The sequence below is a fragment of the Delphinapterus leucas genome, chromosome 9 (assembly GCF_059928025.1).
Source record: "Delphinapterus leucas isolate spDelLeu-1000000601 "Yukka" chromosome 9, BTC_Dleu_Yukka2, whole genome shotgun sequence".
Classification (NCBI taxonomy): Eukaryota; Metazoa; Chordata; class Mammalia; order Artiodactyla; family Monodontidae; genus Delphinapterus; species Delphinapterus leucas.
In genome coordinates, this window is record NC_143137.1 from 42,428,867 (window position 1) to 42,456,671 (window position 27,805).

The 27,805-nt window shown below is 38.8% G+C and overlaps 1 protein-coding gene across 4 annotated transcripts in view; it reads left to right on the forward strand.

The window, feature by feature from the left end:
• Positions 1-27,805, forward strand: part of DPY19L1 (dpy-19 like C-mannosyltransferase 1) — a 126,766-nt gene that overhangs the window by 89,110 nt on the left and 9,851 nt on the right. For 2 of the 4 annotated variants that reach the window (XM_089917537.1, XM_089917539.1), the window contains 2 exons: positions 3,720-3,901; positions 5,282-7,518. In XM_089917537.1, the coding sequence (XP_089773663.1) occupies positions 3,720-3,876 (157 nt within the window). In that variant the 3' untranslated portion in view covers positions 3,877-3,901; positions 5,282-7,518. Of the gene's footprint in view, positions 1-3,719; positions 3,902-5,281; positions 7,818-27,805 lie in introns of those variants that run through there. The other 2 variants (XM_022583561.2, XM_089917538.1) reach the window with 2 other exon arrangements.

The window sequence follows — 27,805 nt, forward strand, 5'->3', positions numbered from 1 at the left end:
CTGGTAATACCTTTTTGGGAGATACTTTGATAGAAACAAAGTGAAAATTGTATAGTGATAGTGCTGCTTCTAGAAGTTTAGCTTACAGAAAAATATGGGCATAACATTGTTTATATCAGCATTGTTTTATAATGACAAAATGAGAAACAATTAAAACATCCATCCATAAAAGAGTGGTTAAATAATACATACAAGTACTAGCATCTATGAAAAAGCATAAAGTAGGTCTTTATGAAGTGCAACAATGACCACTTTTCATTGCTAAGTGAGGAGTCCCAGATTAATCTTGTTTTTGTAAAAGCAACCCAGGAGCATCTGTGAATATAAATATGTCTGTGCCTATGTTTTTGTGTGCTTGTATGTCTGAACGTGAAAAGGTCTAGCAGAATGTATGCTGGATTGTTTATAGAAGCCACCTCTGAGAAACGGTGTTGGAGGTGACAGTGACTCACTTATTTATTTTGATAGGTTTATATTTTGACACTTTTTGGGTGAAGGTTACCTTTAAATTAAAAATGTTATTGAAAAGGAGAAAGCATGTGCATTTCTGTCTAGTGCTTGCCTCGTGGTGGAGAGCAGGGGGGTGGGATTGCCATTGGGAATAAAAGGGACTTGTTGGAAATGGTTTTTTCTCTTATAAAGAAAAGTGAAACAACTATGACAAACCATAAGCTGTTGCAAATCTCTATAATTTTTCCTTGATTTTTCTGTTTTTAATATTAAAAAAAAAACATAAACATTGTGAAATTCCTTTCACCTTTTTTGTTTCTATTGATATTTGGAAGAGTCCAGCCCAGTTGTCTTGTAAGAATGTCCCACATTTGGATTTGTCTAATTTATTCCACATGATTAGATTCAGTTTGACAAAATTTGGCAAGAATAGTACATAGAAGATGTGTACTTTCCATTATGTCACTTTGGTAGGTACCTGTCACTTTGTTCTATTATTGGTGATGCTAAGTTTGATCACTTGATTAAAGAATGTTCCCCAATTTTCTCCATTTTAAGGAGACAAATCTCCTTTATAATCAATAGCCTTTCACCAGGTAGTTCTTGCATCCACTTCTTATAATTCCCTGAATCAGTTATTACATTGATGATTATAAAGTAGGTAATATAGATTTGAAAGTAATATATCAGTTACTGATTAGGTGATCTTTGACGTTACTATTGTAATTGTTTGGGGGCACCATGTACTGTACCCATATAAGATGGCAAACTTGATGGGTGTGTGTGTCCTGACTGTTCTACCAACCAGCCATTCCCCCCATCTCTCTCCCTCTCCTTGGGCCTCCCTACTCCCTGAGACACAGGCCAATTAATAACCTTTCAGTGGCCTCTAAGTGTTCAAGTGAAAGAGCTGCATGTCTCTCACTTTAAATCAAAAGTTAGAAATGTTTAAGTTTAGTAAGGAAAGCATGTCAAAAGCCAAGATTGGCCAAAAGCTAGGTCTCTTGTGCCAAACAGTTAGCCACATTGTGAATGCAAAGGAAAAGTTCTTGAAAGAAATTAAAAGTGCTACTCCAATGAATACATGAACGATAAGAAAGTGAAACAGCCTTATTGCTGATATGGAGAAAGTTTTAGTGGTCTGGATGGAAGATCAGACCAGTCACAACATTTCCTTAACCCAAAGCCTAATTCAGAGCAAGGCCCTAACTCTCTTCAGTTCTATGAAGGCTGAGAAGGTAAGGAAGCTGCAGAAGAAAAGTTTGAAACTATAGAGTTTGGTTCATGAGGTTTAGGGAAAGAAGCCGTCTCCATAACATCAAAGCGCAAGATGAAGTGGCAAGTGCTGATGTAGAAGCTGCAGCAAGTTATCCAGAAGATCTAGCTAAGATCATTAATGAAGGTGGCTACCCTAAACAACAGATTTTCAATGATGAAATAGCCTTCTATTGGAAGAAGATGCCATCTAGGACTTTCATAGCTAGAGAGGATAAGTCCATGCCTGGCTCCAAAGCTTCAAAGAACAGGCTGACTCTCTTATTAGAGGCCAAAGCAGCTGATGACTTGAAGTTGAAGCCAGTGCTCCATTTATCATTCTGAAAATCCTAGGGCCCTTATGAATTATGCTAAACCTGTTTTGCCTGTGCTCTATAAATGGAACAACAGAGCCTGGGTGACAGCAGAACTGTTTATTTACAACATGGTTTACTGATTTTGTTAAGCCCGCTGTTGAGACCTACTGCTCGGGAGAAAAAGATTCATTTCAAAATATGACTGCTCATTGACAATGCACCTGGTCACCCAAGAGCTCTGATGGATGTACGACAGACAAGATTAACGTTTTCACGCCTGCTCATGCAACATCCATTCTGCAGCCCATAGATCAAGAGTAATTTCCAAGTCTTATAATTTAAGAAATATATTTTATAAGGCTATAACTGCCATAGCTAGTGATTCCTCTGATGGATCTGGGCAAAGTCAGTTGAAAACCTTTTTGGAAAGGATCCACCATTCTAGATACCATTAAGAACCTTTGTGATTCATGGGAAGAGCTCAAGGTCTCAACATTAGCAGGAGCTTGGAAGAAGCTGATTCCAGCCCTCATGGATGACTTTGAGGGGTTCAAGACTTCAGTGGAGGCAGTAACTGCAGATGTGGTAGAAATAGCAAGACAACCAGAAGTAGAAGTGGAGCCTGAAGATGTGACTGAATTGATGTAATCTCATGATAAAACTAATGGATGAGGAGTTACTTCTTATGCATAAGCAAAGAAAGTAATTTTTTGAGATGGAATCTGCTCCTGGTGAAGATGCTGTGAAGATTGTTAAAATGACAACAAAGGATTTAGAATATTATATAAACTCAGTTGATAAAGCAGCAGCAGGGTTTGAGAGTACTGATTCCAATTTTGAAGGAAGTTCTACTGTGGGTAAAACACTGTCAAACAGCCTTGCATGCTACAGAGAAATCATTCATGAAAGGAAAAGTCCATCAAGGTGGCAAACTTCATTATTGTCTTATTTTAAGAAATTGCCACGGCCACCCCCGCTGTCTGCAACCATCACCCTAATCAGTCAGTAGCCATCAACATCAAAGCAAGGCCCCCCGCCAGCAAAAAGATTGTGAAGCCTTATCACTGAAGGCTCAGTGATGGTTAACGTTATTTTAGCAATAAAGAATTTTTAAATTAAGGTGTGTAATTCTACTGCACACTTAATAGACTTCAATATAAACATAACTTTTATATGCACTTGGAAACTAAAAAATTCATGTAACTCACTTTTATTGCAATGTTTGCTTTATTGTGGTGGTCTGGAACCAAATCCGCGATCTCCCGGAGGGACGCCTGTATAATGTTCTGTGTCAGTATATTACCACTGAGTACGTGCTTGATACAGTCTCTCCCTTAATCCCTTATGTCATGGGTACTTCCCATTTTACAAATGTGGAGAGGGAGACTGAGTGAACTACCCAACACAAAATTCTTGGTAAGTAGCTGAGGCAGAATTCAACTGAGATTTCCTACCCCACCACCTGAATTCATGTATATTATATGTCTTTTCTTTCTTTATAGTTACCTTCGCTGTGTTCACCTTGTTCTCAAGAGGATTTATGGTAGCTTACATAAATATAAATAACTATGATAGGATTTAAAAAAAAAAAACTAAGTAGAAAAAAATGACATGAGAGTAGGAACATAAAAAGTGTGTTCCTTTATCTGCCATTATATAATGTACATTGATTTTTAATCTGCACGTTAACTTTTCTAGGCCTGGTTGCAGTATGCCTGAAATCTGGGATGTGGAAGATCCTGCTAATGCTGGGAAACCTCCCTTATGTACCCTCTTAGTAAAGGAGTCCAAGCCTCACTTCACCACTGTATTCCAGAATAGTGTTTACAAAGTCTTAGAAGTTATAGAGGAATGACCGCTGCCTACAGAGAAGTCCACCAGTAATGGTTTTCATGTTTTGCTAATAGCTCATGCCTTGTTTTTAATTCAAATCCCCAAAACTTTTATAAGTAACTGTTTTCAAACAAAAAATATCTTATTTGGTCAATTTGAATGTCATTCTGATTGTAAAAATACTTATACGTTTATCAGTTGGTTACTATTTCAATGCACCCCTTAAAATTTGCTATGCAAATGAGTATATGCTTGTACTTGACTTAAATATTTGTCCTAAAGTGAGCAAAGCTACCTGTATAAAAAATATGATGGGTCGTGACAAGGGTGATATGAAAATATAGTCACTTACGGACTGTTTAGGGGCTCATTTTACAGTTCGTGGACTATTGATGCCACTTGCTTTTTTCTCTGCGTTTTGCTGTTGTCTTTTGAACATTTCAGCGATTATTGTAAGTTCCTCAGTCAAGTCAGCCCCTGTCATCAACTTCAGTAAGAATAGATGGGGCAGACATGCATATTTGCTATGTAGAACTCTGTTTCACTTCTTCACATTCTTTTGTTCTCTGTTGCTCTCGTTAATGAAGCATTTCCTGCCTGTTATTAATCCAAGCTCTTGGACCTAGTCCTTAAGACCAAATTCCTGTTAACTACCAACCATGTGGCATTAGTGTGTGTGCGTCTGTCTGTCTGTCTCTCTCTTTCTCAATATTCTTTGTCAAATAAGTGCTATTTACACATTTAGTTGCTTATCAAGTACTTATTCTTGGTTTAAAAAATTTAATGACAATTGTGTATTTTTAGTATTCATTTTTAGTATTGTTCAAATGTTTATATTTTAATAACTTTAAACCACTTAAAATTTTTCATGTATAATTGTAGACTTAAGAAAACTATTTTGAACAACCACAAATATAATGCATCTAGAAACTAATGTATATTTGAGTAGACATAATTTATAGTGGAACAGTAGACTGTAGTATGTGGTAATTTTTCTTTTACTATTAAGATATAATAAAATATGACTAATTTTTTTTGTCAAATAAGTAAATGAATAATGATAAGTGAATGGAGTTTTTATATTTTACTTTTAAAATTGCCTGTCTTTAATAAGACGAAGCCTTAAACCTTATGTTATAATTTTGGTTCCAAAAAACATCATTTCAGTATGAGGAATGAGTATATTCAGCCTTCCTCTTTGTTTTTTTTCTTTCCTGTTTATTTTTATTTGGAAAATTTTCCAACCTGCTTTAAGTTCCTAGTATGAATTTTTGTTTCTTAAAAGTTAATTTGTGTGAAATGAGATTCTTCAAAACAGTGAATCCTCATAGTTTTGAGAAATGGTTTTAAGATTTAACGTTCTAAGCAAACCATGACTCTGGTAGACTACACGTTTAATTACACAGTGTTCTCTTTATTAACCACAGGCAGATTAACCTCATTGTGGATTGTCCTTGAGACCTGAGTCCTCAGGGATGGTTTCCGGTGCCCACTCCGGGGAGCCAGTGAAGAGCTGTTCTCTTTCTGCCTTCTCACCAGAGCCCAAGGACAAGCCTGGTCTGGGGGAGGCACTAGCTTGCTTAGAGCAGACAGCTGCCGAGACAGCCTGGGCTGAGGACTGTGCAGCCCCCAGCCTGCCCCAGAGCCCGCCTCTCCCAGGGAGCCTCCTTCCAGCGGAGATTGTCAGTGTCTTCAGGTGCCTGCCCCCTCTTTCTCACTTACCGGGTGACTTATTTCTTGGTCTTTTGCCAGTCAGAAAACAAGGAAGCATCTGGGGAGTTGTGGATTAGGAGTAGAATTTGAGCAATGATGAAGCAATGCAGAAAAATGGCAAGTGGGCACTTGAGGTCGAGGAGGATGAGAGGCACCATGGGCAGGAAGAGCGGAAGTGTGTGCTCTGCTTTATTTGCCATTGTTTCTCTCGTAAATATGTTTTATACATCCAGCAGTTACAATTTTTAAAAAAAAATTTTACTTTTAAAGTTCTCTCTTCTTCCCACCTTTCAGGAATTCCTTTCCCAGTAAGTTCACATGTAATTATTTGAAATTCTATATAGGAAAAACATTAAAATACTGTTATAACTGTTTCATATGCTGGGAAAAGATAAAAGTAATCAAATTAGTTTTTTTTTTTTTTTTTTGCCAGAAGACTCCTTTTATAACAGTATTTATTGATGTAACTCCACCAGCAAACTATGAGTATATTTTAGGCCAGTAAGTTTAGAACAGAGGCTTTGGGCTACACTGCCCACTCAGCCTTGGTCACATCTGGTAGCAGCCGGTGCTGCAGATCATTAACATCTTTTATGGCAGCACAGAGTAGTGGTAGGTTTGATATACGTGACAAAATAGTATTAAAGCTCAGTATTTTATGCATTTTTAGCATTTAAAAATATTTTGCTTTAGTGTGAGGAAGGTTAGGATGGGCAAGGAAGTGATAAAATAGCTATTGCTATGACATAAAAAAAACAAAATTGGGGCATTATTTCTATAAAAAGATAAGCCTCTAAAAGTGCTTAGCAGAAACAGCGTAGTGTTAAAATAGAACAGTGATATTAAGGAGAAAATGAAAGGATGTATCAGAAATAAAGTGATAATGCATAGGGGAATTGTATTTTTATGAATTTTATGCCAGTTTACATGTACTATATATGTTAAATAAAAAAGATCATGAAAAATATAGAAAGTGTTTTTTTGATTGTTATTTTCATTTCCTCCTTGGACATGTTCAGCCTCATTCTGTAGTCAGATAACCATGAACTGGTTTGTGACAGATTGCAGTCCTGAATAAATGGGAAGGGTTAAAGGTCCATGACACTACTTAGTCCTCTCCATCAGTGGTGGTATAGGTGTTGAGGTTCCCCATACTCTTCTTATATTTATGGCATTATACACTAACATTTCCTTTATCATTTCCATGAAGGGACACAATCATTCTTTAAAGCCATATTTTGAGGATAATTCCAGAATTGCTGAAACCTTTTTTTCATACATTAGTTCTAAACCACAGTTTGGTCTCATGACATTTCTTAAATTATAGCTCCTTGTATTTGCTTGATATAAGCATCAACTTAGTTTTTGTTTGTTTGTTTTGTTTTGTTTTTAATCTGCTTGGAGGAAAGACAGTTTAGCTTAATTCATGCCTGTATAATTTTTTTACACAGTAACACCTTCATCCTCTGACATGTTTGAGGTCAGTTATTCTCAAATATAGTGTGCATCAGAATCACCTGGAGGGCTTGTTAAAACACAGATTGCTGCACCCCACCACAGAGGTTTCTGATTCAGTTGGCCTAAGGTGGTGCTATATGATCTGAATGATTGTGTCCCCAAAATTCATATGTTGAAATCCTAATCCCCAAGGAGATGATATTAGGAGGTGGGACACTTGGGGGTGATCAGGTCATGAGGATGGAGCTCTGATGAATAAGATTAGTGCCCTTATAAAAGAGGCCCAAGAAAACTCCCTTTCCTCCTCCACCATGTGAGATCACAGCTACAAGGTGTAATCTATAAGCTAGGAAGTGGGCTCCCACCAGAGGCTGAATCAGCTGGCACCTTGATCTTAGACTTCCACCCTCCAGAGCTGTAAGAAATAAATTTCTGTTCTTAATAAGGTACCCAGTTTGTGGTATTTTGTTATAGTAGCCCCAAAGTAGTAAGTCAGGTAGGGCCCCCGAATTTGCATTCTAACCAGTTCTCAGATAATGCTGATGATGTTCCTGCAGGGATTGTACTTGAGAAAAGTGGCTCTAATGGATGGGAAGAGACTATCTGGAATCCTGGCCTCTAGAGGGTGCTCCATTCCTGAGAGCACTTATCCCACCAGGACAGGCTAGAGGGTCCCTATATTGGGAACTGAATTTTACAGAGTCCTTTCTTTGTCTCTTAGGGAGCATGCTTCAACGGAACTTGCAAGGAACAAAGAATAGATAAGGTGATTTTTAACCAAGAACAGATAAGGTAATTTTTAACCAGACACTAATACAGCTCACTTGCATTGTGTTTTCTGAATAGGTGGTATGGGTCATTTAAGTATTTTGAACTTGTACACTAGACTGGGCTTAGACCTGTTTCTTTTCAGTTCAGAGATGGAAAAAGAGTGAAATCATTTGAGATCAAATTTACTTTTGTAAAATTACTTTGCCTAAAAGAAAATAGATATATTCAGTTATGTGTGTGGATTTTAAAACTTCATTTTCCACTTTATTACTTTTGTTTGGCTCCAAAAATCCTTAGTCTTCTCCCTCTATTAGGGAGCAGTTAAGGATCAGCTCTGGTTCACAGATCACCTGTTTCTCTCTTCTGCCTTCCCTTTCTCCTTCCCCCAACTAGACCTTTCTAATTTAAATCAGTAAAATTGTTCCTTGTGCAGAAAAAGAGGAGGTGCTTTTGAACTTCATCATATTCTTTTTTTTTTTTTTTCCCGGTACGCGGGCCCCTCACTGTTGTGGCCTCTCCCGTTGCGGAGCACAGGCTCCGGACGCGCAGGCTCAGCGGCCATGGCTCACGGGCCCAGCCGCTCTGCGGCATGTGGGATCTTCCCGGACTGGGGCACGAACCCGTGTCCCCTGTATCGGCAGGCGGACTCTCAATCACTGCGTCACCAGGGAAGCCCTCATTACATTCTTGATTTTTATTTCACAGTACTGTATCAGTACAAATACATTTTTACATTCGAAGTTAAAAAGGACATTAAGATATAGAAAAGTCTTGAAAACTCTTTCCTCTTACCTTTCCTCCCATGAGAGAGATTTTAAAATTCTGAATGAATGTGAGAGTTGGAGACTTTTTCTCAAGATTTTGAGTCATTGTAGTGTAATTAAAAGGTAGATTTTTTTTTTTTGCAAAGAGATTAAGATACTATTGATATTGGCTCTGCTTTCAGAGCAATGCTTTCTGTACTTTTAAATCTAACCCAAAATTCTAATTAAGTAATGAGTTGTCAAAATGACTTTCAAATAAATGGTAGCACTATCAAGTATTCTGTTTATGCAGCATGTGCATTTAAATTCAGCATAATATAATTTCATTGATTTTTTAAAAGTAGCTGGACTTTTTTCCCCCTGTATGCAGATTTAATACCTTGAAAGAAAGTTGAATGTAGCAGAATTATGCTCATTCAGTTGTTATGCTGATTGCTTTTAAAGCTTTAGTACTTACCCATTTCTAAAAAAATAGAAAGAACTGAAAATAAAAAATGACCATTTCTAAGAAGATTTGGCATCAGGCCATGAAAACTGATTTTTTTAAAATGGTGCCTAAGGCCAGCTCTTCAGCTCAGCTTTATGGACACAGCTAACATCCCTGGTTCTGCCCCCCTTGGTGATGATGCCCCCTCTGGTCTTCACTCTTGGTATCTGCTTATTAACCAGAGCCCAGATTCAGAGGCCTCCCTCTTGCCCTAGAACATCCTCTTCCTAGGAGCTGCAATTCGGTTATTCACTCCAAATCTGTGATGAATTTGGCTTTTTCTAACAAAGACTCTTTATGGCAGTCGTCCTCATACTAGTCTGTACATTGTAAATAATTTGCGAAGCTTTGAAAATACTGAAGCCTTTCCCTCACCTCCACAGATTGAGATTTAATCAGTCTGGGGTGTGTCCTAAGATTTGGAACTTCAAAAAAATGCCCAAGTGACGTTTTAGAACCAGGCCTCTCTGCCTTAACATCTGTATGTCCACCCTTTGCATGTCTCTGCCCAATCGAATTAGAAACGGTAAGCAAGTTTCTCTCACACAGTCTCCTTTATTAATAATGATTGACTCTTTCTACTTTATGAATAATGGAATGTAGTGTTGAGTAGACTCTCTAAGGAAAGAATTCTGTGTTTGGTTAGAGATGAGTGCCATGGTGGCTGTGGGCAGTGGGAGAGTGGCAGCATAAGTATGTATATGTGTAAACCCTGATTTGAGTGACAGTGAGAAATGGGGATATAGCAGCCAACAAACAAAAACCAAAAAGGAATAAAAAGAGACTAATTTAAAAATCACTTTGACAATTTAATATTAGTTGTGGAGAATCAGGTTTCTGTTCTTTGCTGATTTTTTTTTCTTTTTCGTGGAATATGCTTTCTTGATCAGTTTTCATTTCAAGATACAACTCAACTCAAATGTCACCTCCTCTGTGAAGCCTTCCCTGACTGCCTATCCTTTGGCTGAGTGAACTGCCCCTACTGTCCACACTCCTATAACCCCTAAATTCTGCACATTTAACATGACTTTTTTTACTGCATTGTGTCCTGTCAGACGGGACCTATGTCTTATTCCATTCCGAATCCACAGTGCCTCCTAGCACCGTGCCTAGCAAGTGGTAACACTTAATGATTTTTTAAATAAACCATACTTTATTCAACAATGCAGTCAATTCCATTGTAGATGGCACTAAAATTTATTTTTTTAAACTAAACGAAATGGAAGATTATGTATTCCAACTGTGGAGATGAAATAATAAGGAAACGCAGTATCTCCAGATTAGATTAATATCATATATAGGAAAAAAATGTCCTTGATAAACAGCTAAACAAAAATGAACCTCACAACATATCCTAGCTAGCTACCTTGATACATTCAGAAATGGCTGGTAACCAAATAACTGCTGGGAAGCAATATGGCAAAGATGGATATGTCTGTCTCCAAAGGGAGGATTCTCTTTGGCCTAGTTTGGGTTGTGTGGCCCAGGATACTATGATGGCCGGTCCTAGGATACTAGGATGGCCGGTCCTGGGCACATTCACTGCTGGTCAGGAAGCAGGGAACTCTGATTAGGAATTTAGTTCAAGTCTGGGAGGAGGGGATTCCCAAAGGATGGGGAGGGACTCACGTTATCACTAGATGAGGATGTTAGACAAAACAGATGACAGCAGTCATACAATTAATATTACCATAATTGAGACAACTAAATTAGAATCCTGAATCCATTCTTTACAAACTTTTTAAGGTAAGACATGTTTATTTGAGAATCAGTCTTCTTTTAAAAAGGATATGCCTCCAAGGGTGGTTAAAAACGAGAAGTAGACAAATTCACGAACACAGCAGGAAATTTTAACATACCTGTCTTAGAAATTGATGTAATAAGCAGGCAAAAAGGTCAGTAAGGATATACATGATTTGAGTAATAAAATAATGTTGATGTAATGGTCATATATAGAACAGCTACACTGAACAAATGAAAAATACACATTCTATTCTAACATGTGGGACGTTTTCAAGAACTGACAAAGCATGTACTCCAGGGAGGCATAAATTTTTTTATCCATTTTTTTCACTGATGTAACCTAGAATAGTACCTGGCATATATGTGTGCTCAATATTTGTTGAATGAAAAAAATTGATCCTACGGGGGGCCAGATAGTGATTCTTGAAAAAAAAATTAATGATTAAAACCCCTTAATGTGAAAAATCAATACAAAATTTAAAAAACAGTTTTAAATACTCCGTGAATCAAAGAAGAATCTTATGATGAAAATTTGAGGAAAAAAATAGAACAATGGTATACTACAAACTACTTGAGGGATATAATTAAAGCAAATCTAGAAATTTGCTTTTTTCCTATTTAGTCTAAAATGCACATATTAAACTAAAAATGAATTCAAATGTCAATGTCAGGAATATAGACAAAGAACAGCGGAATACTCCCTTCCCAAACTGAAGGAAATAACGAGCAGAACTTGATGAAATAGAAAACAACGGTATCAAAGCCAAAGTTGGTTATTTGAAATAATTCATAATTGAGAGAAAGTAAGAAGGCATAAAAATTAGGAATGGCAAATTACGGAAGCTGCAGAGAGTAGGTGGAGGAGATGTTATGAAAAACTTTGTCAATAAATTTGAACACTTAGATAAATGGTTAAATTCCTAGAAAAATACAACTAGTCCAAAAAGAAATAGAAATTAGGAATAATCTTATCCCTAGCAAAGAAATTGAATTAATAATATTTTAAGATCTTCCCTCAAAGAAAACAACAAATCCAGAGAGTTTTGCAGACCTCTTCTACTAAACATTCAAGATACCGATTATATCAATTTTGTACAAACACCCAGAGAATAGGAGATAAGAGAACTCCAGTTTTTTGGCAACTGTAACATTAAGCAACAAGAGCAGAGTAGGATTAATGCAGTATAGGAAAATTACACGTCTATTACATTCATGAACAAAGATGTAAACAAGAACCAAGAATGAATTGAACATAAGTTGTAAAAATACTAGTTTACCTCAAATTGACCTATATTTTAATCAACACACCAATAGGCTTTTTATAGAGCTTGACAAGCTGAATGTAAAAATTTTATAGATGAATAATCAAGACAAATCTGAAGAAGGACACGAAAGGACGTTTTTGCCTACCATCGAGAAAGGTTTATCACAACAGCAGTAAAAGTATCGGCACAGGGATTTGGAAATTGACTAATAGAATAATCGATAGCTCAGAATAAACGTGCATATATTTAATAAATGAAGCTGACAATTGGTTATATGGAAAACAATAAATTGTTTCCCTACCTCACATCATACATAAAAATAAAATTCCAGATAGATGAAGACCTAAGTATGCGAGAGAATACTATAAAATCTAGAATACAATGTAGGATAATATCTTTATGTCCTCAAGGAGAATTTCCTCAAAGAAGGACTTCCGAAAATCCCAAAACAATAACTTCTTGTTTTTAATTTTATTTCTTTTTGGTTGCATTGGGTCTTCATTGCCGTGTACAGGCTTTCTCTAGTTGCGGCGAGCGGGGACTACTCTTGGTTGCGGTGCGTAGTCTTCTCATTGCGGTGGCTTCTCTGGCTGCAGACCGTGGGCTCTAGGCGTGTGGGCTTCAGTAGTTGCAACGTGTGGGCTCTAGGGTGCGTGGGCTTCAGTAGTTGTGGCACACGAGCTTAGTTGCTCCACGGCATGTGGGATCTTCCCGGACCAGGGCTTGAACCCATGTCCCCTGCATTGGCAGGTGGATTCTTAACCACTGCGCTAACAGGGAAGTCCAAAACACTGACTTTAAAGGAAAGGAGCGGTCAATTCACTATGTTATGGTTAATAACTTCTATTCACTAAAAGACATGAAGAGAGTGAAGCAAGCCATGATGTGTAGAAGATATATGCAACTTGTCTACCTGACAAAAGATTAGTATACAAAATAAAGAACTCCTACAAAGAGTAAAAATAATGAAAAGAAAAATTGGCCAAAACATGGCATTTCCTGAAAAAGAGATGCAAATGGCTCATAATCTTTAAAAAAATCCAACCTATTCATAATCAGGGAAATGCAAAATGCAACCACAATGACAACATTTATAACTTGCAACATTGGTTAAAATTTTAATGTACTAGGAAAAGGGTGGGACAACACGAAGTCTTTTTCCTTCCCAGTAGAGGGTAATTATTTTGGAAATAAATGGCATTTCCTGATAAATCTGAGATTATACATACTAAGACCCAACTTCTCCATGCCTTAGATTTATACCCCAGAAAAATTCCTACACGTGCATCAGGATACATGCCTAAGAAATTTACTGCCAAGTGTTCATAACAGCAGAAAATCAGGAAATCACTTGCACATGTGTCTGGAGTAAATAGAATGGATAAAGACATTGAAGTATAGTCATCCAGCAGTGTCCTATTGAATATGTAAAACTAAAACAGCTGTAGGCAACAACATGGATGACTCCTGGGGAACTATTAAGCCAAAAAACCCCCACTAATTTGCAGAAGAATGCATGTGATGTGAGTTCATTTAGAGAAAGTTCAATAACATGTAAAGTTAAACAATACATTTTTAAGGGATTAAAACATGGTAAAATATGAAGAAAAACAAGTAAATTATAAGTAAAATTAGATTAGTGACTGTCTCTCAGAGGATGGAAGGCACAAAGGGGTCTTCAAAGTTGAAGTGTATGTGTTCTTCTTTGAAATGTGGTAGTGGGTACATGGATGTGATTTTACTATAATTATTTATACTTTATGCATATTTTATAATTATTCTTCAACAAATATTCAGTGTTGAAAAAACAAATAGACACTCTCAGATACTAATACACATGAAAAGTAGAGCCCATCATAGGTGTGGCAGGTTGTTGAGAGAAAATCCTCAATTTCTCTGGCAATCACAATTTGTAAATAATATTTCCCTTGGTGCCTGGCATACCATTGGCCTTCAGTTCAATATGAAGGGAACAGAGGGATAAGGGAAACAGGTGTCTCATTTAAAAGGCCAGCAGCAACCATTTAGGATGATAAAATCTGTTACTGAACTCAGGTCCAGCTGCTCACTGCTCAAATATCAATACCCCAGATGCAGTTGGTGGTGAAAAGGAAAGTTGCTTTTAATCAGAAAGCCAGCAATCTGGGAAGAAGGCAGACCTGTGTCCCCCAAAACCAACTATGAAGATTCTGCTCAGCCATGAACGTTTTAAAGGGAAAAGGGGAAGGAATCTCAGTTAATCATTGAGATACGGGGTCAGAGGAGTCGCCACCCCACCCCCCAACCATTGTGTGCAGGCTCCTCGTCTTGTGATCTTCTTCTAGATGTTATCTTGTTCAAACAGTTTGTTCACACAGTTTGTTCTCAAGATTACTGATGGTGAAGCTAGGGAAGAGATCTGGTCATCTGTTAATTACTTATTCTTCATTTCTACTTCTTTGATCTACAGAAGGAACCAACAGGCTAGGCAACGTATCGTGTGATCAGAAGATTTGAAAAGTGTGCTAGGGCTGGAGATGAGCAGAGCATGGGAGTGCCTGAAACCAAGTTTAGTTACACTATAGCTTTGCTAAAGTGACAAGGCAGACAGTAACACAATCATAGTAGGGGACTTTAACACCCCACATTCACCAATAGACAGATCATCCAAAATGAAGATAAATAAGGAAACACTAGCTTTAAATGACACATTAAACAAGGTGGACGTAATTGATATTTATAGGACATTCCATCCAAAAACAACAGAATACACTTTCTTCTCAAGTGTTCATGGAACACTCTCCAGGATAGATCATATCTTTGGTCACAAATCAAGCCTTGGTAAATTTAAGAAAATTGAAATCGTTTCAAGTATCTTTTCCGACCACAATGCTATGAGATTAGATATCAATTACAGGAAAAAACTGTAAAAAATACAAACACATGGAGGCTAAACAATACGCTACTAAATAATCAAGAGATCACTGGAGAAATCAGAGGAAATCAAAAAATTCCTATAAACAAATGACAATGAAAACACAATGACCCAAAACCTATGGGATGCAGCAAAAGCAGTTCGAAGAGGGAAGTTTATAGCAATACAATCCTACCTCAAGAAACAAGAAACATCTCAGATAAACAACCCAACCTTACACCTAAAGCAATTAGAGAAAGATGAACAAAAAACCCCCCAAAGTTAGCAGAAGGAAAGAAATAATAAAGATCAGATCAGAAATAAATGAAAAAGAAATGAAGGAAACAATAGCAAAGATCAATAAAACTAAAAGCTGGTTCTTTGAGAAGATAAACAAAATTGATAAACCACTAGCCAGACTCATCAATAAAAAAAGGGAGAAGACTCAAATCAACAGGATTAGAAATGGAAAAGGAGAAGTAACAACTGACCCTGCAGAAATACAAAGCATCGTGAGGGTTTACTACAAGCAACTATATGCCAAATGGACAAATTCTTAGAAAAGCACAACCTTCCAAGACTGAACCAGGAAGAAATAGAACATATAAACAGACCAATCACAAGCATTGAAATTGAAACTGTGATTAGAAACCTTCCAACAAACAAAAGCGCAGGACAGATGAATTCTATCAAACATTTAGAGGAGAGCTAACGCCAGTACTGCTCAAAATCTTCCAAAATATAGCAGAGGGAGAACACTCCCAAACTCATTCTACGAGGCCACCATCACCCTGATACCAAAACCAGAAAAAGATGTCACAAAAAAAGAAAACTATAGACCAATATCACTGATGAACATAGATGCAAAAATTCTCAACAAAATACTAGCAAACAGAATACAACAGCACATTAAAAGGATCATACACCATGATCCAGTGGAGTTTATCCCAGGAATGCAAGGATTCTTCAATATACACAAATCAAACAATGTGATACACCACAGTAACAAATTGAAGGATAAAAACCATATGATAATCTTAATAGATGCAGAAAAAGCTTTTGACAGAATTCAACACCAATATATGATAAAAACTCTCCAGGAAGTAGGCATAGAGGGAACTTACCTCAACATTATAAAGGCCATACATGACAAACCCACAGCCAACATCATTCTCAATGTTGAAAAACTGAAACCATTTCCTCTAAAATCAGGAACAAGACAAGAATGCCCACTCTCACCACTGTTATTCAACATAGTTTTGGAAGTTTTAGCCACAGCCATCAGAGAAGCAAAAGAAATAAAGGGAATCCAAGTCGGAAAAGAAGAAGTAAAGCTGTCACTGTTTGCAGATGACATGATACTATACACAGAGAATCCTAAAGATGCCATTAGAAAACTACTAGAGCTAATCAATGAACTTGGTAAAGTAGCAGGATACAAAATTAATGCACAGAAATCTCTTGCATTCCTATACACTAATGATGAAAAATCTGAAAGAGAAATGAAGGAAACACCTCCATTTACCATTGCAACAAAAAGAATAAAATATCTAGGAATACACCTACCTAAGGAGGCAAAAGACCTGTATGCACAAAACTATAAGACACTGATGAAAGAAATTAAAGATGATACTGACAGATGGAGAGATATACCATGTCTCTCCATCTGTCAGTATCCAAGTTCTGACAGTATCCAGTATCTGTCAGTATCCATGTTCTTGGATTGGAAGAATCAATATTGTGAAAATGACTATACTACCCAAAGCTATCTACAGATTCATTGCAATCCCTATCAAACTACCAATGGCATTTTTCACAGAACTAGAACAAAAAATTTTACAATTTGTATGGAAACACAAAAGACCCTGAATAGCCAAAGCAGTTTTGAGAAAGAAAAATGGAGCTGGAGGAATCAGGCTCCCTGACTTCAGACTATACTACAGAGCTACAGTAATCAAGACAGTATGGTACTGGCACAAAAACAGAAATATAGATCAATGGAACAGGATAGAAAGCCCAGAGATAAACCCACACACCTATGGTCACCTTATCTTTGATAAAGGAGGCAAGAATATACAATGGAGAAAAGACAGCCGTTTCAATAAGTGGTGCTGGGAAAATTGGACAGCTACATGTAAAAGAATGAAATTAGAACACAATACACAAAAATAAACACCATACACAAAAATAAACTCAGAATGGATTAAAGACTTAAATATAAGGCCAGACACTATAAAACTCTTAGAGGTAAACATAGGAAGAACACTCTTTGACATAAATTACAGCAAGATCCTTTTTGACCCACCTCCTAGAGAAATGGAAATAAAAATAAATAAATGGAACCTAATGAAAGTTAAAAGCTTTTGCACAGCAAAGGAAACAAGACAAAACAGACAACCCTCAGAATGGGAGAAAATATTTGCAAACGAAGCTAATGACAAAGGATTAATCTCCAAAATATACAAGCAGCTTATTCAGCTCCATATCAAAAATACAAACACCCCAATCCAAAAATGGGCAGAAGATCTAAGTAGACATTTCTCCAAAGAAGATATACAGATTGCCAACAAACACATGAAAGGATGCTCAACATCACTAATCATTAGAGAAATGCCAATCAAAATTACAATGTATCACCTCACACTGGTCAGAATGGCCATTAATGGCCAAAAATCTACAAACAATAAGTGCTGGAGAGGGTGTGGAGAAAAGGGAACCCTCTTGCACTGTTGGTGGGAATGTAAATTGATACAGCCACTATGGAGAACAGCATGGAGGTTCCTTAAAAAACTAAAAATAGAACTACCATATGACCCAGCAATCCCACTACTGGGCATATACCCTGAGAAAACCATAATTCAAGAAGAGTCATGTACCACAATGTTCATTGCAGCTCTATTTACAATAGCCAGGACATGGAAGCAACCTAAGTGTCCATTGACAAATGAATGGATAAAGAAGATGTGGCACATATATACAATGGAATATTGCTCAGCCATATAAAGAAACCAAATTGAGTTATTTGTAGTGAGGTGGATGGACCTAGAGTCTGTCATACAGAGTGAAGTAAGTCAGAAAGAGAAAAATACCATATGCTAACACATATATATGGAATCTAAAAAAAAAAAAAAAGACATAGAGAATGGATTTGAGGACATGGGGAGGGGGAGGGGGAAGCTGGGATGAAGTGAGCGAGCGGCATTGACATATATACACTACCAAATGTAAAATAGGTAGCCAGTGGGAAGCAGCCACCATAGCACAGGGAGATCAGCTCGGTGCTTTGTGACCACCTAGTGCGGCGGGATAAGGAGGGCGGGAGGGAGACGCAAGAGGGAGGGGATGCGAGGATATATGTATACATATAGCTGATTCACTTTGTTATAAAGCAGAAACTAACACAACATTGTAAAGCAGTTATACTCCAATAAGGATGTTAAAAAAAATCATATAAAAAAAAATGACAAAGCAAAGGGGTTTTCCTGCTGAGGGTGGTTACAGTACCTGTAAAACAACTGAATCAGACAGTGGGTCTGTGACTCTACTGTCCTAATCCTTAACTGCTTAAGCCTGCTTTTTTTTGACTCAGGGAGGCGTGGGAGATTTCAGCTTATCTACAAACAGGAGACAGGAGACATGGAGCGGTCTTTGTATTGTACTTGAGGAGGCTGGGGGCACAAGGTTCTGCTGGGTTCCAAAACCACAGGCTGTTAGAAGAAAGTGTTTGCTGGCAAGGTTGAAGTCAACATCTTTTTATAAATGGAGAAGCTGAGGCTGTGAGAGGGGAAGTGACTTGCCCAAGTTGGGGCTAGTACTCAGTAGTAAAGCTGAAATTAGAAAGTTGCTCCCCAGGGCCTAGCCCGAGGCACCCCATTCACCTTGGTGTGGTAGGAAGAACACGGCCTTGGCCTTGGGAACACAGTTAATGGGGTTGGAATCCAGACTCTGACACTCAGCTCTACAAGCACCGAGTCAGTTACCTCTGGAAAGCCCAATTTCCCCCTGGGTAAATTGGGGATAAGAAATAATGCCAGTCTCACATGGCTGTTATGTAGGTTACATGAGGTATTGTATGTAAAAGTTCTGTAGTCAAAGTGTGATAAATGCCAGTTCCCTCCTTTGCCTCCTACCCATGATGGCAGTGGATAAGGAGGCTGAAATGATGTGGCCTCATTAGCCTCCCCACACCCAGGCAGGAAGGCACCACACTGGAGAGTGAAAGAGACTCCTGTGTGCACTGGCGCACACAAGGGCACATTGGGGTTTCTAGTTAAGTGTGTCTTCGTGCCCCTTGCTTCGTGTTTTTGATACTCATACAGAATTTATTTCTGGTTCCAGGTGACTAAACATTCACTTTGCATTTGTGCAAATGATTATTGTGGTTCCCTGTTTACTCCAGACACAAAGACCTTTTTTTATCACCAAAAGATCCCTATGGTAACAGAAGAATCATGCTGAGCAAAGATTTCTGCCAAGAATCAATTTCCTGACGTCAGGAGGCCTTATCATTCATAGCCTGTGTGCAAAGCTTTTTTTTTTTTAATGCACGATAGCCTCCTTTATTGATTTCTCCCTTCACCCAGCCTCCCATTGCTTGCTGTTTCCCCCTGACTTTTGGAATCTTACCCTGGGTGGTAAAGAATTGGCGAGACACTCCCTACCCAAGGAGGTGCTGTGCAAAGCCAACTCACCTCAGCGCTGGGACCTTTTAGCTTGGCCGGGAGCACAGGTGTGGCAGGCTGGGGGGCTTTGTGGTGCCCCCAAAGGGCCACTGGGAGGTTGGCTGAAGGTCCTCAGGAAATGTTTACTTGAGGCAGATCTGGGTCACGTTTTAGCTATGTGATCTCAGGCAAACTAATTAACTTCTGAGTATCTGGAGAATATTCTCCATGACAGAAATTGTAGGATTTAGTTTCATTTTTTGTTGCAGTTTAACGTACATATATTGAGTACCTGCTGTATGCCAGTCACTGGGAAATCATCATAGAATAAATAAGTCACGCTCCCTGCTGTCAAGGAGAGCCAGAATTAAGTTCAGGGACGTGCAAGTTTTATCCCAAGCACACTGGTTAGGAGCACATGTGCTGCTGAGGGTCAGATCAGGGCATGCAGCCTGGCTTTGCCATTCTCTGGAAAAGGCTAAGGGATCTTAGGCAACACATTAACCTTTGTAAATTTCCGTTTTCAAGTCCGTAAAATAGGAATAATGATTCTTCATAGCCTGGGTATGAGGTTTAAATGAGATCTAATTTTTGTGACCAAGTTACTGCCAGCTCTCTGTGCTCAATCTTCCATTTAACATAAGAATAAAAATGATCTAGGGATCTCTTCCCACCTGCTGTTGTTTCACCTCGCTGGCCTGTCAATCACACCAGCACCTTCTTTCATCTTCTTTCCTATCACTGTTCTTTCCTCCTCACCCTGAACTCAGCAGGCAGCTCTTTTCCTTTAAGCCCCTGGACACGGCTGGCCAGACACCAGAGCCACCACATCACACACTTCCCCTGAGGTCTGGGGTGAAAGGAGGGCCTGGGTGGTGGTACTGCCATTGTGCTCCCATTAAGACCTCGGGAAATGTTTCACTGGCTAGGCTTCCTCCCTTGGCCCTGCCCTCTGACGGGCTGCTGGATGCTGTCCTTGCTCTGTTTCACTCTCCTTCCTCCTCTGGTCAACAGCCCCCCACTTCCAGCCACTAGTGAGCCCCCTCTGGTCAAATCCTAAGTTCCCCTTCATTACGCAGAGCAATTTATCTCCTCATTGCCTAACCCTTTTTTAAAAAAATTGAGGCAAGAACACTTAACATGAGATCTGCCTTCCTAACAAATTTTAAGAGTACAATAGAGTATTGTTAACAGTGGGCACAATGTTGTACAGCAGTTCTCTAGAACTTTTTCATCTTGCTTAAGTGAAACTTACACCTGTTGGTTAGTAATTCCCCATCTCCCCCTCCCACAAGCCCATGGCAACCACCATTCTATTCTTTGCTTCTATGAGTTTGACTATTTTAGATACCTGATATAAGTAGAATCATGCAGTATTGGGCCTGTGACTGGTTTATTTCACTTAGCATTATGTCTTCAAGGTCCATCCATGTTGTCACGTATAGCAGGATTTCCTCCTTTTTAAAAAGGCCGAATAATATTCCATGGTATGCATATACCACATTTTCTAAATCCATTCATTTGTTGATAGACACTTAGGTTGTTTCCACAAGTTGGTTATTATGAACGCAGTGAACATGGCAGTGCTAATATCTCTTTGAGATCCTGATTTCAATTCTTTTCTCTCTAACCTTCTTATCTAGGTTATCTATTCCCAGGGGGCTTCTCATTCATAACCAAACATTTCTGTTAGGTTATTTTTCCCAACCAGAGGATCAGGAATCTCTTTGAAAAGAATTCCCTAACAAGCTTAAATAGCAGACACCTTAAAAACATTCTCCCTCTGGGACTTCCTTGGTGGCTCAGTGGTTAAGAATCCGCCTGCCAGTGCAGGGCACATAGGTTCGATCCCTGGTCCGGGAAGATCCCACATGCTGCAGAGCAACTAAGCCTGTGTGCCACAACTACTGAGCCCACGTGCCACAACTACTGAAGCCTACATGCCCTTGAGCCCATGCTCTGAAATAAGCGAAGCCACCACAATGAGAAGCCCGCACAGTGCAACGAAGAGTATAGCCCCTGCTCGCTGCAATTAGAGAAAGCCCATGAGCAACAACGAAGACCTGATGCAGCCAAAAATAAATAAATTAAATTAAATTAATTATAAACAAAAAAATTCTCCCTTCATTTCCCTTCCCTTAATCGTAGTGCTGAGCACAGATGAGCAAATCAGGGTGGAACTGATCACTAACCATTCTTTTTTTTTTTTTTTTTTTTTTTTTTTTGCGGTATGTGGGCCTCTCACTGTTGTGGCTTCTCCCTTTGTGGAGCACAGGCTGTGGACATGCAGGCTCAGTGGCCATGGCTCACGGGCCTAGCCACTCTGCGGCATGTGGGATCTTCCCGGACCGGGGCACGAACCCGTGTCCCCTGCATCGGCAGGCGGACTCTCAACCACTGCACCACCAGGGAAGCCCTAACCATTCTTAATACTGAAAACCTCTGAGGTTTTCTTTTTGTGCTTTTCCTCCCAGATGTCTCCCCAACCCCCCCAGAATAATTTTTTGCTGTTCCTCTTTGCTGTTCATTGAGAGTAGGAATAATTCATCCAAACATAAGGAGAGAAAAAAAAGCTTTGTGGGGGAAGGGAGGAGAAAATCAATCTCCTGTCAAAATAGTCTGGCTCCCACATCTGCCCCTTTCACTCAGACTTTGCTTAAAGTGCGCCTGGCTGGTTGAGATGGGATGGGCCGGGAGCTCTGCTCAGCACAGCATCTGTCACTCCCTGCAGAGCTAGGGATGCCTTCTGAGATGAACAGGAAAATGACTAAGTGATGACAGAGAAATGGCTGCTAATTCCAAGTAGAATTGCCACCTTGGAGAACGCACAGCATTGCCTTTTCACATGGTATTTTCACAACGACCTTGAACTCCCTGCAGAGGCTTATGATCTGAAAATTTGATTCCTAACCAAATGCCCAGGCATCCACTGACTCCTAGAGTTGTAGAGTTTTATGCTGGGAAAAATCCTTTTGAGTGAAAGGCAAAGTTATAAGCTGTGAAATTGGTTTTGGAAGTGTTACCGAACCAAACCTGGGTCCACTTGCTGGCATAATACAGCCAACCTACTGACACTGGGTTGTGGTGAAAGAAAGTGCAGCATTTATCCTAAGGTGCCAGATGTGAAGTCCAGGACAACTCATGCTCAAAAGACCTGAGCTCCTCAAGGGGTTTCAGGGAGGTATTTTTAAAGGCAAAGTGAGGGAGGCGAGTTGCAGGGTATGTGATTAGCTTGCGCACAGTTGTCTAATTGGTTGGTGGTGAGGTAACGGTGGTGTCACAGGGGTTAGGTTCTCAGTCCTCAGGTACCAGTAGGCCTGGGGGCTATGTGCTCCCTGATTTTCAAGTGGTTTACTTCTTCCACGTGGCAGAGGTTTTAGCATCTGTAAAACAACCCAGGAAATGTGCATCAGATACTGTTATCTAGGTACTTCAGAGAGGAGCTAAAGCAGAGGATATGGGGGAGGTGTCTGTCCCAGGCCTCATAGGATCCTGCTTGGTTATAGAAGGATAGGAAATTCCTAAGGAAAGTTTCAAGAATTCCAAGATTTCTGAGTGAATGCTGAGGAAAGAACACTGAACTTATTCTGGAAGACTTAAGTGTTATTTTCCACTTTGACACTAACATTTTGTGTGTTATTGGGCAAATTACTTGTCTGAACTTTTTCTCACCTATAAAATGAGGATGTTGAATGGGAACAATAATTTTCAAATTGTGTTCCTAGGGTCCTATGTGTCAATAAGTTGGGGAAATGCTGGAATAAATGACTTAGAATACTTTAGTAATGACCTTCTCAGAACCTTTAATATGCCAGTATGCACAATGACTTTCCAGGACAGGGATAACCTGCAAGTTCTCATAAGCAATTAAAAGCCCTTTAGTGGAGGAGGTGGCAGTCAAGCCACTTATGACTTTATTGGTACTAAATCAAACTTGTTCTGGACATTTAGTTACACAGTTCAGGAAGGTGGAGAGAAGCTAGAGGAGTGTAAAGAAGAGCAGCACCGGTCCTGAAGGTAAAGAAAGTGAGTCCCATGAGAATAAAAATCAATAGAAATGAGGATGTGAAGTTAGAAGGAGAGCTGGATAAAAAGCAAGTTGACTGATATTCACTTATATGAAGGGCTTTAATGAAGAGTTGGAGGTCTTGGAGGACCAATTAAAGGTAGAATGACTTGAAATTTAAATAATAAGAAAAAAATCTTACATGTTTGCTCAGTTCCATGTTTGCTCTTCATGCCTTTGTGTAGCTCAGGATTTCCACCTGGTATCATTTTCCTTCTACAGGAAGGACTTCCTTCACACTTCCTGTGGTGCAGGTCTGCTGGTGAGGTATTCTTTCAGCTTCTGTATGACCAAAATGGTCTTATTTTTCCTTTGTTTTGAAATATAGTTTTACAGAGTGAAGAATTCTAGGTAGACAGTTTTTTTTTTCAGTACTTTAAAGATGTTGCTCCACCGTCTTCCTGCTTTCACCATCTCCAAGAAGAAATCTGCTGTAATTCTTATTTTTATTCCTCCATATGTATGTAATATGTCAGAATTCTCTGGTTGCTTTTAAAATTTGCCTTTCTCACTTGCTTCTTAGCAATTTGATTGGGATGGGTCTTGGTATAGTTTTCTTCATGTTTCTTGACCTTGGGATTCATTGAGCTTTCTTTGATCCATGGGTTTATAGTAGTCATCAAATTTGGAAAATTTTAAGCCATTAGTTCTTCAAATAAATTTTCTGTCCATACCCCTTTCTCTGTTGTCTCTTTTGGAGACTCCAGCTACTTAGATTTTAGGCTGCCTGTAATTGTCTTGCAGCTTACCGATTTTTTTGGGGGGTGGGGGGCAGGAGGGAGGGATTCTTTTTACTCTCTGTGTTTCATTTCAGATGGTTTCTATTGCTGTGCCTTTAAGTTCACTAATCTTCCCCCCTGAAATGTCTAATCTACTGTGAATACCATTCAGTGTACTTTACATCTTAGACATTATAGTTTTCATGCCCTGAATTTCTATGTGGGTCTTTAAAAAATATTTCCATGTCTCTCCAGAACTTTTGAGCATATTGGGTAAAATACATTTTAATAAATGATTTAATGTCCTTCTCTGCTTGTTCTACTATCTATGTTAGTTTGGGGTCAGTTTCTATTGATAGATTAATCTTCTCATCATGGGTCATGATTTCTTGCTTCTTTGCATATCTAAAGATCTTTGATTATGCCAAACATTGTGAATTTCATCCTGTTTGGTGCTGATTATTTTTATATTCCTATAAATATCCTTGAACTTTGTTCTGTGATGCAATTAAGTTACTTTGAAACAGATCTTATATGTCTTGCTTTTATGATTTTTTTAGGTAGGTTCAGAGCTGTGCTCAGTTTAGGACCATTTATTCTCTACTACACGATTTTCCTGGGTACTCTACCCAATGTGTATGAATTATGTGTTTTTCTCTCTGGCTGGTAGAAACAGTCACTATTCACAGTCCTGTGTGAGCACTGGGCACTGTTCTCTAATCCTTCAAGATGGTTTGCCCCCAGCATTGGGTAGTTTCCTTAAGTGTATATGCTTATCGGTACTGTGCTGAATACCCAGGGAACCTCTACAGATCACCCTCTGAGCAATTCTCTCCTTTTTGGTGCTCTGTCTTGCAAGCTCAAACTCCCTTTACCTCCCCAGACTCTCAGTTCAGGGAGTCCATGATCCTCTTTCTGGCTTCCCCCTTCATAGGCTGCAGACTGTAAACTCTCTCAAGGCTGTAATCTGAGGCAATTCTAGGGCTCACCTCATTAGTTAGCTACCTCTGGGATCACTGTCCTTCATTGCCTAATATCCAGTGACTTAAAAATCTTTTTTTCATATATTATGTCTTTGTTGTTATTTCAGTAGGAGAGTAAATCCAGTTCCTTTCACTCTATCTCAGGTAGAAGCAAAAGTCTTTAACTTAAAATTGTAGCAGAAAGTTTAAGTTCAACATAAGCAAATGCTTTTTTCTATGACTATTAGGAAAAAAATCATAGAGATAGGAGACTCAGGGATATTTTGGAGTCCTCGTCTTGGAGGCCTTAATAAAGGGGACAGAACATGAGGGCAATCTGACTGTGACATCTGTCACCCCACTGATCACGAGGGTTGATTTGGCTGATCTGGCTGGCTAGGCAGGTGTCCCCTTCCTCCCTCACTGCTCCACAAGCATCCCTCCCAAGGCTGCACACTTAGTTGAAGAGGACAACCTTCACTTATAGAGGAGAACCAGCCTTTAGTCAAGGCTACATGAGTAGCTGCACTCCCCTGCTAGAACCTCCAATCAGGCTCTCCAGGTCCATCTGCAGGAAAACGTAGGGTAGTCAAGCTTCCAAGATTGCAGACACATCCAAATGTGGTGCTGCATGTGGCAGTCTGCCTTTCTTTAAATAATAAAATAAATGCAATAAAGTAGACAAATGGCATTAGTAATGGGTGGTTATTTATTAAGATTTCTGTCTGATGTATGTGACAGAAAATAAATTCCAACCTTCAGCAAAAAGAGTCATTTATTGGCTTAATACTTTTCCGGGAAGTCCGAGGAGTTGGGCCAAGCACATCTGTCATTCAAGATATGAATGGCCATTCTAGATCCACACCTTTCCTTAACTCGAGGGCCAACACAGAGAGAATAATCCTCTCCCCAGCAGAAGTAATCTGAATGGCCATTTAAATCATGTGAACACTGCCAGATTAATTATTGTTTCTAGAGAAATGATTTAAATTACTCTCTGGTTGTTTAGTTTGGATCTTGTTTCTCAGCATCTCCACACTCCCCTCCAACCCTACCCTCCCCATGATGGACAGTTTTATTAGAATTACATGCAGTGGGGGAGGGAGGGAGTGGGTAGTCAAACTTTTACCCATGAAACATGGGAGAGCTATATGAGATGATCTTACAAGATTTCCACCTACTCTAAAAATTCATGATGGTAAGGATCAAAATGAATATAGAAAGGATTTGAAAAATATCAATTATAGGGCTTCAGACAACACACAGTAAATTGATTCCCTTTTCAGGAAACATTTCTTAAAGTTTTATTTTTCTGAATTTTTTTAATTGACATATAGTTGATTTACAATGTTGTGTTGATTTCTGCTGTACAGCAAAGTGACTCAGTTATACACATATATATATTCTTTTTTATATTCTTTTCCATTGTGGTTTATCATAGGATATTGAATATAGTTCCCTGTGCCATACAGTAGGACCTTGTTGTTTATCCTGTTTTTCTGATTTTTTTAAGTAATGTGTGCTTATAACTGAAAATTTGCAAAATTGAGAAAATCTCACTGCCCAAAGAAGACCCCTGATAGCATTTCAGCATATATCCAAATTGTTAAAGAACTTGATCGATTTGAATTAAAAGAAGGCATACCTGCATAAAGTCTGTTGCTACGTCTCTTGATATTTCATGCTTACAGAACAAGTTGAATACCAAATCTTGGCATTTATGCTCCTAGTAACAGTGAGCAGATTTTTCAATTAATTATGGCATGTATGCACTTTTGAAAGTCTTACTCCTTTAATCACTTAGTAGTTGCTGCTCTACATTGTGCAGATATTCAATAAAAATGCACATCATTAATGCCCAGTCACTGCTGCTCTATCCTGCATTACAAAACTTCACTGTGATACACAGCTTATCTTGACGTATTTCTGAAAGGTCTTTATATAAATAGCAATGGTGAGGTATGGGTTGGATGGAAGCCATGGTTAATTTTGTGCTCTTTCTACTCATTCATTCCTGCATTCATCATTCATTTACTCATTTATTCAACAACTTTTTATTGAATTCCTACTATATTCCAGGCACTTACAGGGTAGAAGAGAAATAAATGTGAACAAAACACACATGGTTCCTTTCCTCTCATAGTTGGAAGTTTAATGGGAGATATGGAAAAAAATAAAGTCAATGAAATAATTACAAACTGCGATAAGCGCTATAAAGGAAGCAAACAGTGTTGAGATTTATAAAATTTAGACCAGACAAGGTTCTTTTCTCTTCAAACCATCCATAGCTCTGCATTGCTTATATAATGCAGCCCAACTCCTCAGCATGACATTCCAGGTTCTTTATAATATGGCCCCTACCTGATATTCCCAGCTTCCTTTGCCCCCAACACTCAGACACATGTATATATTCAGCACTCCCTGGACATGTATGTAATGCCAAGGAGCT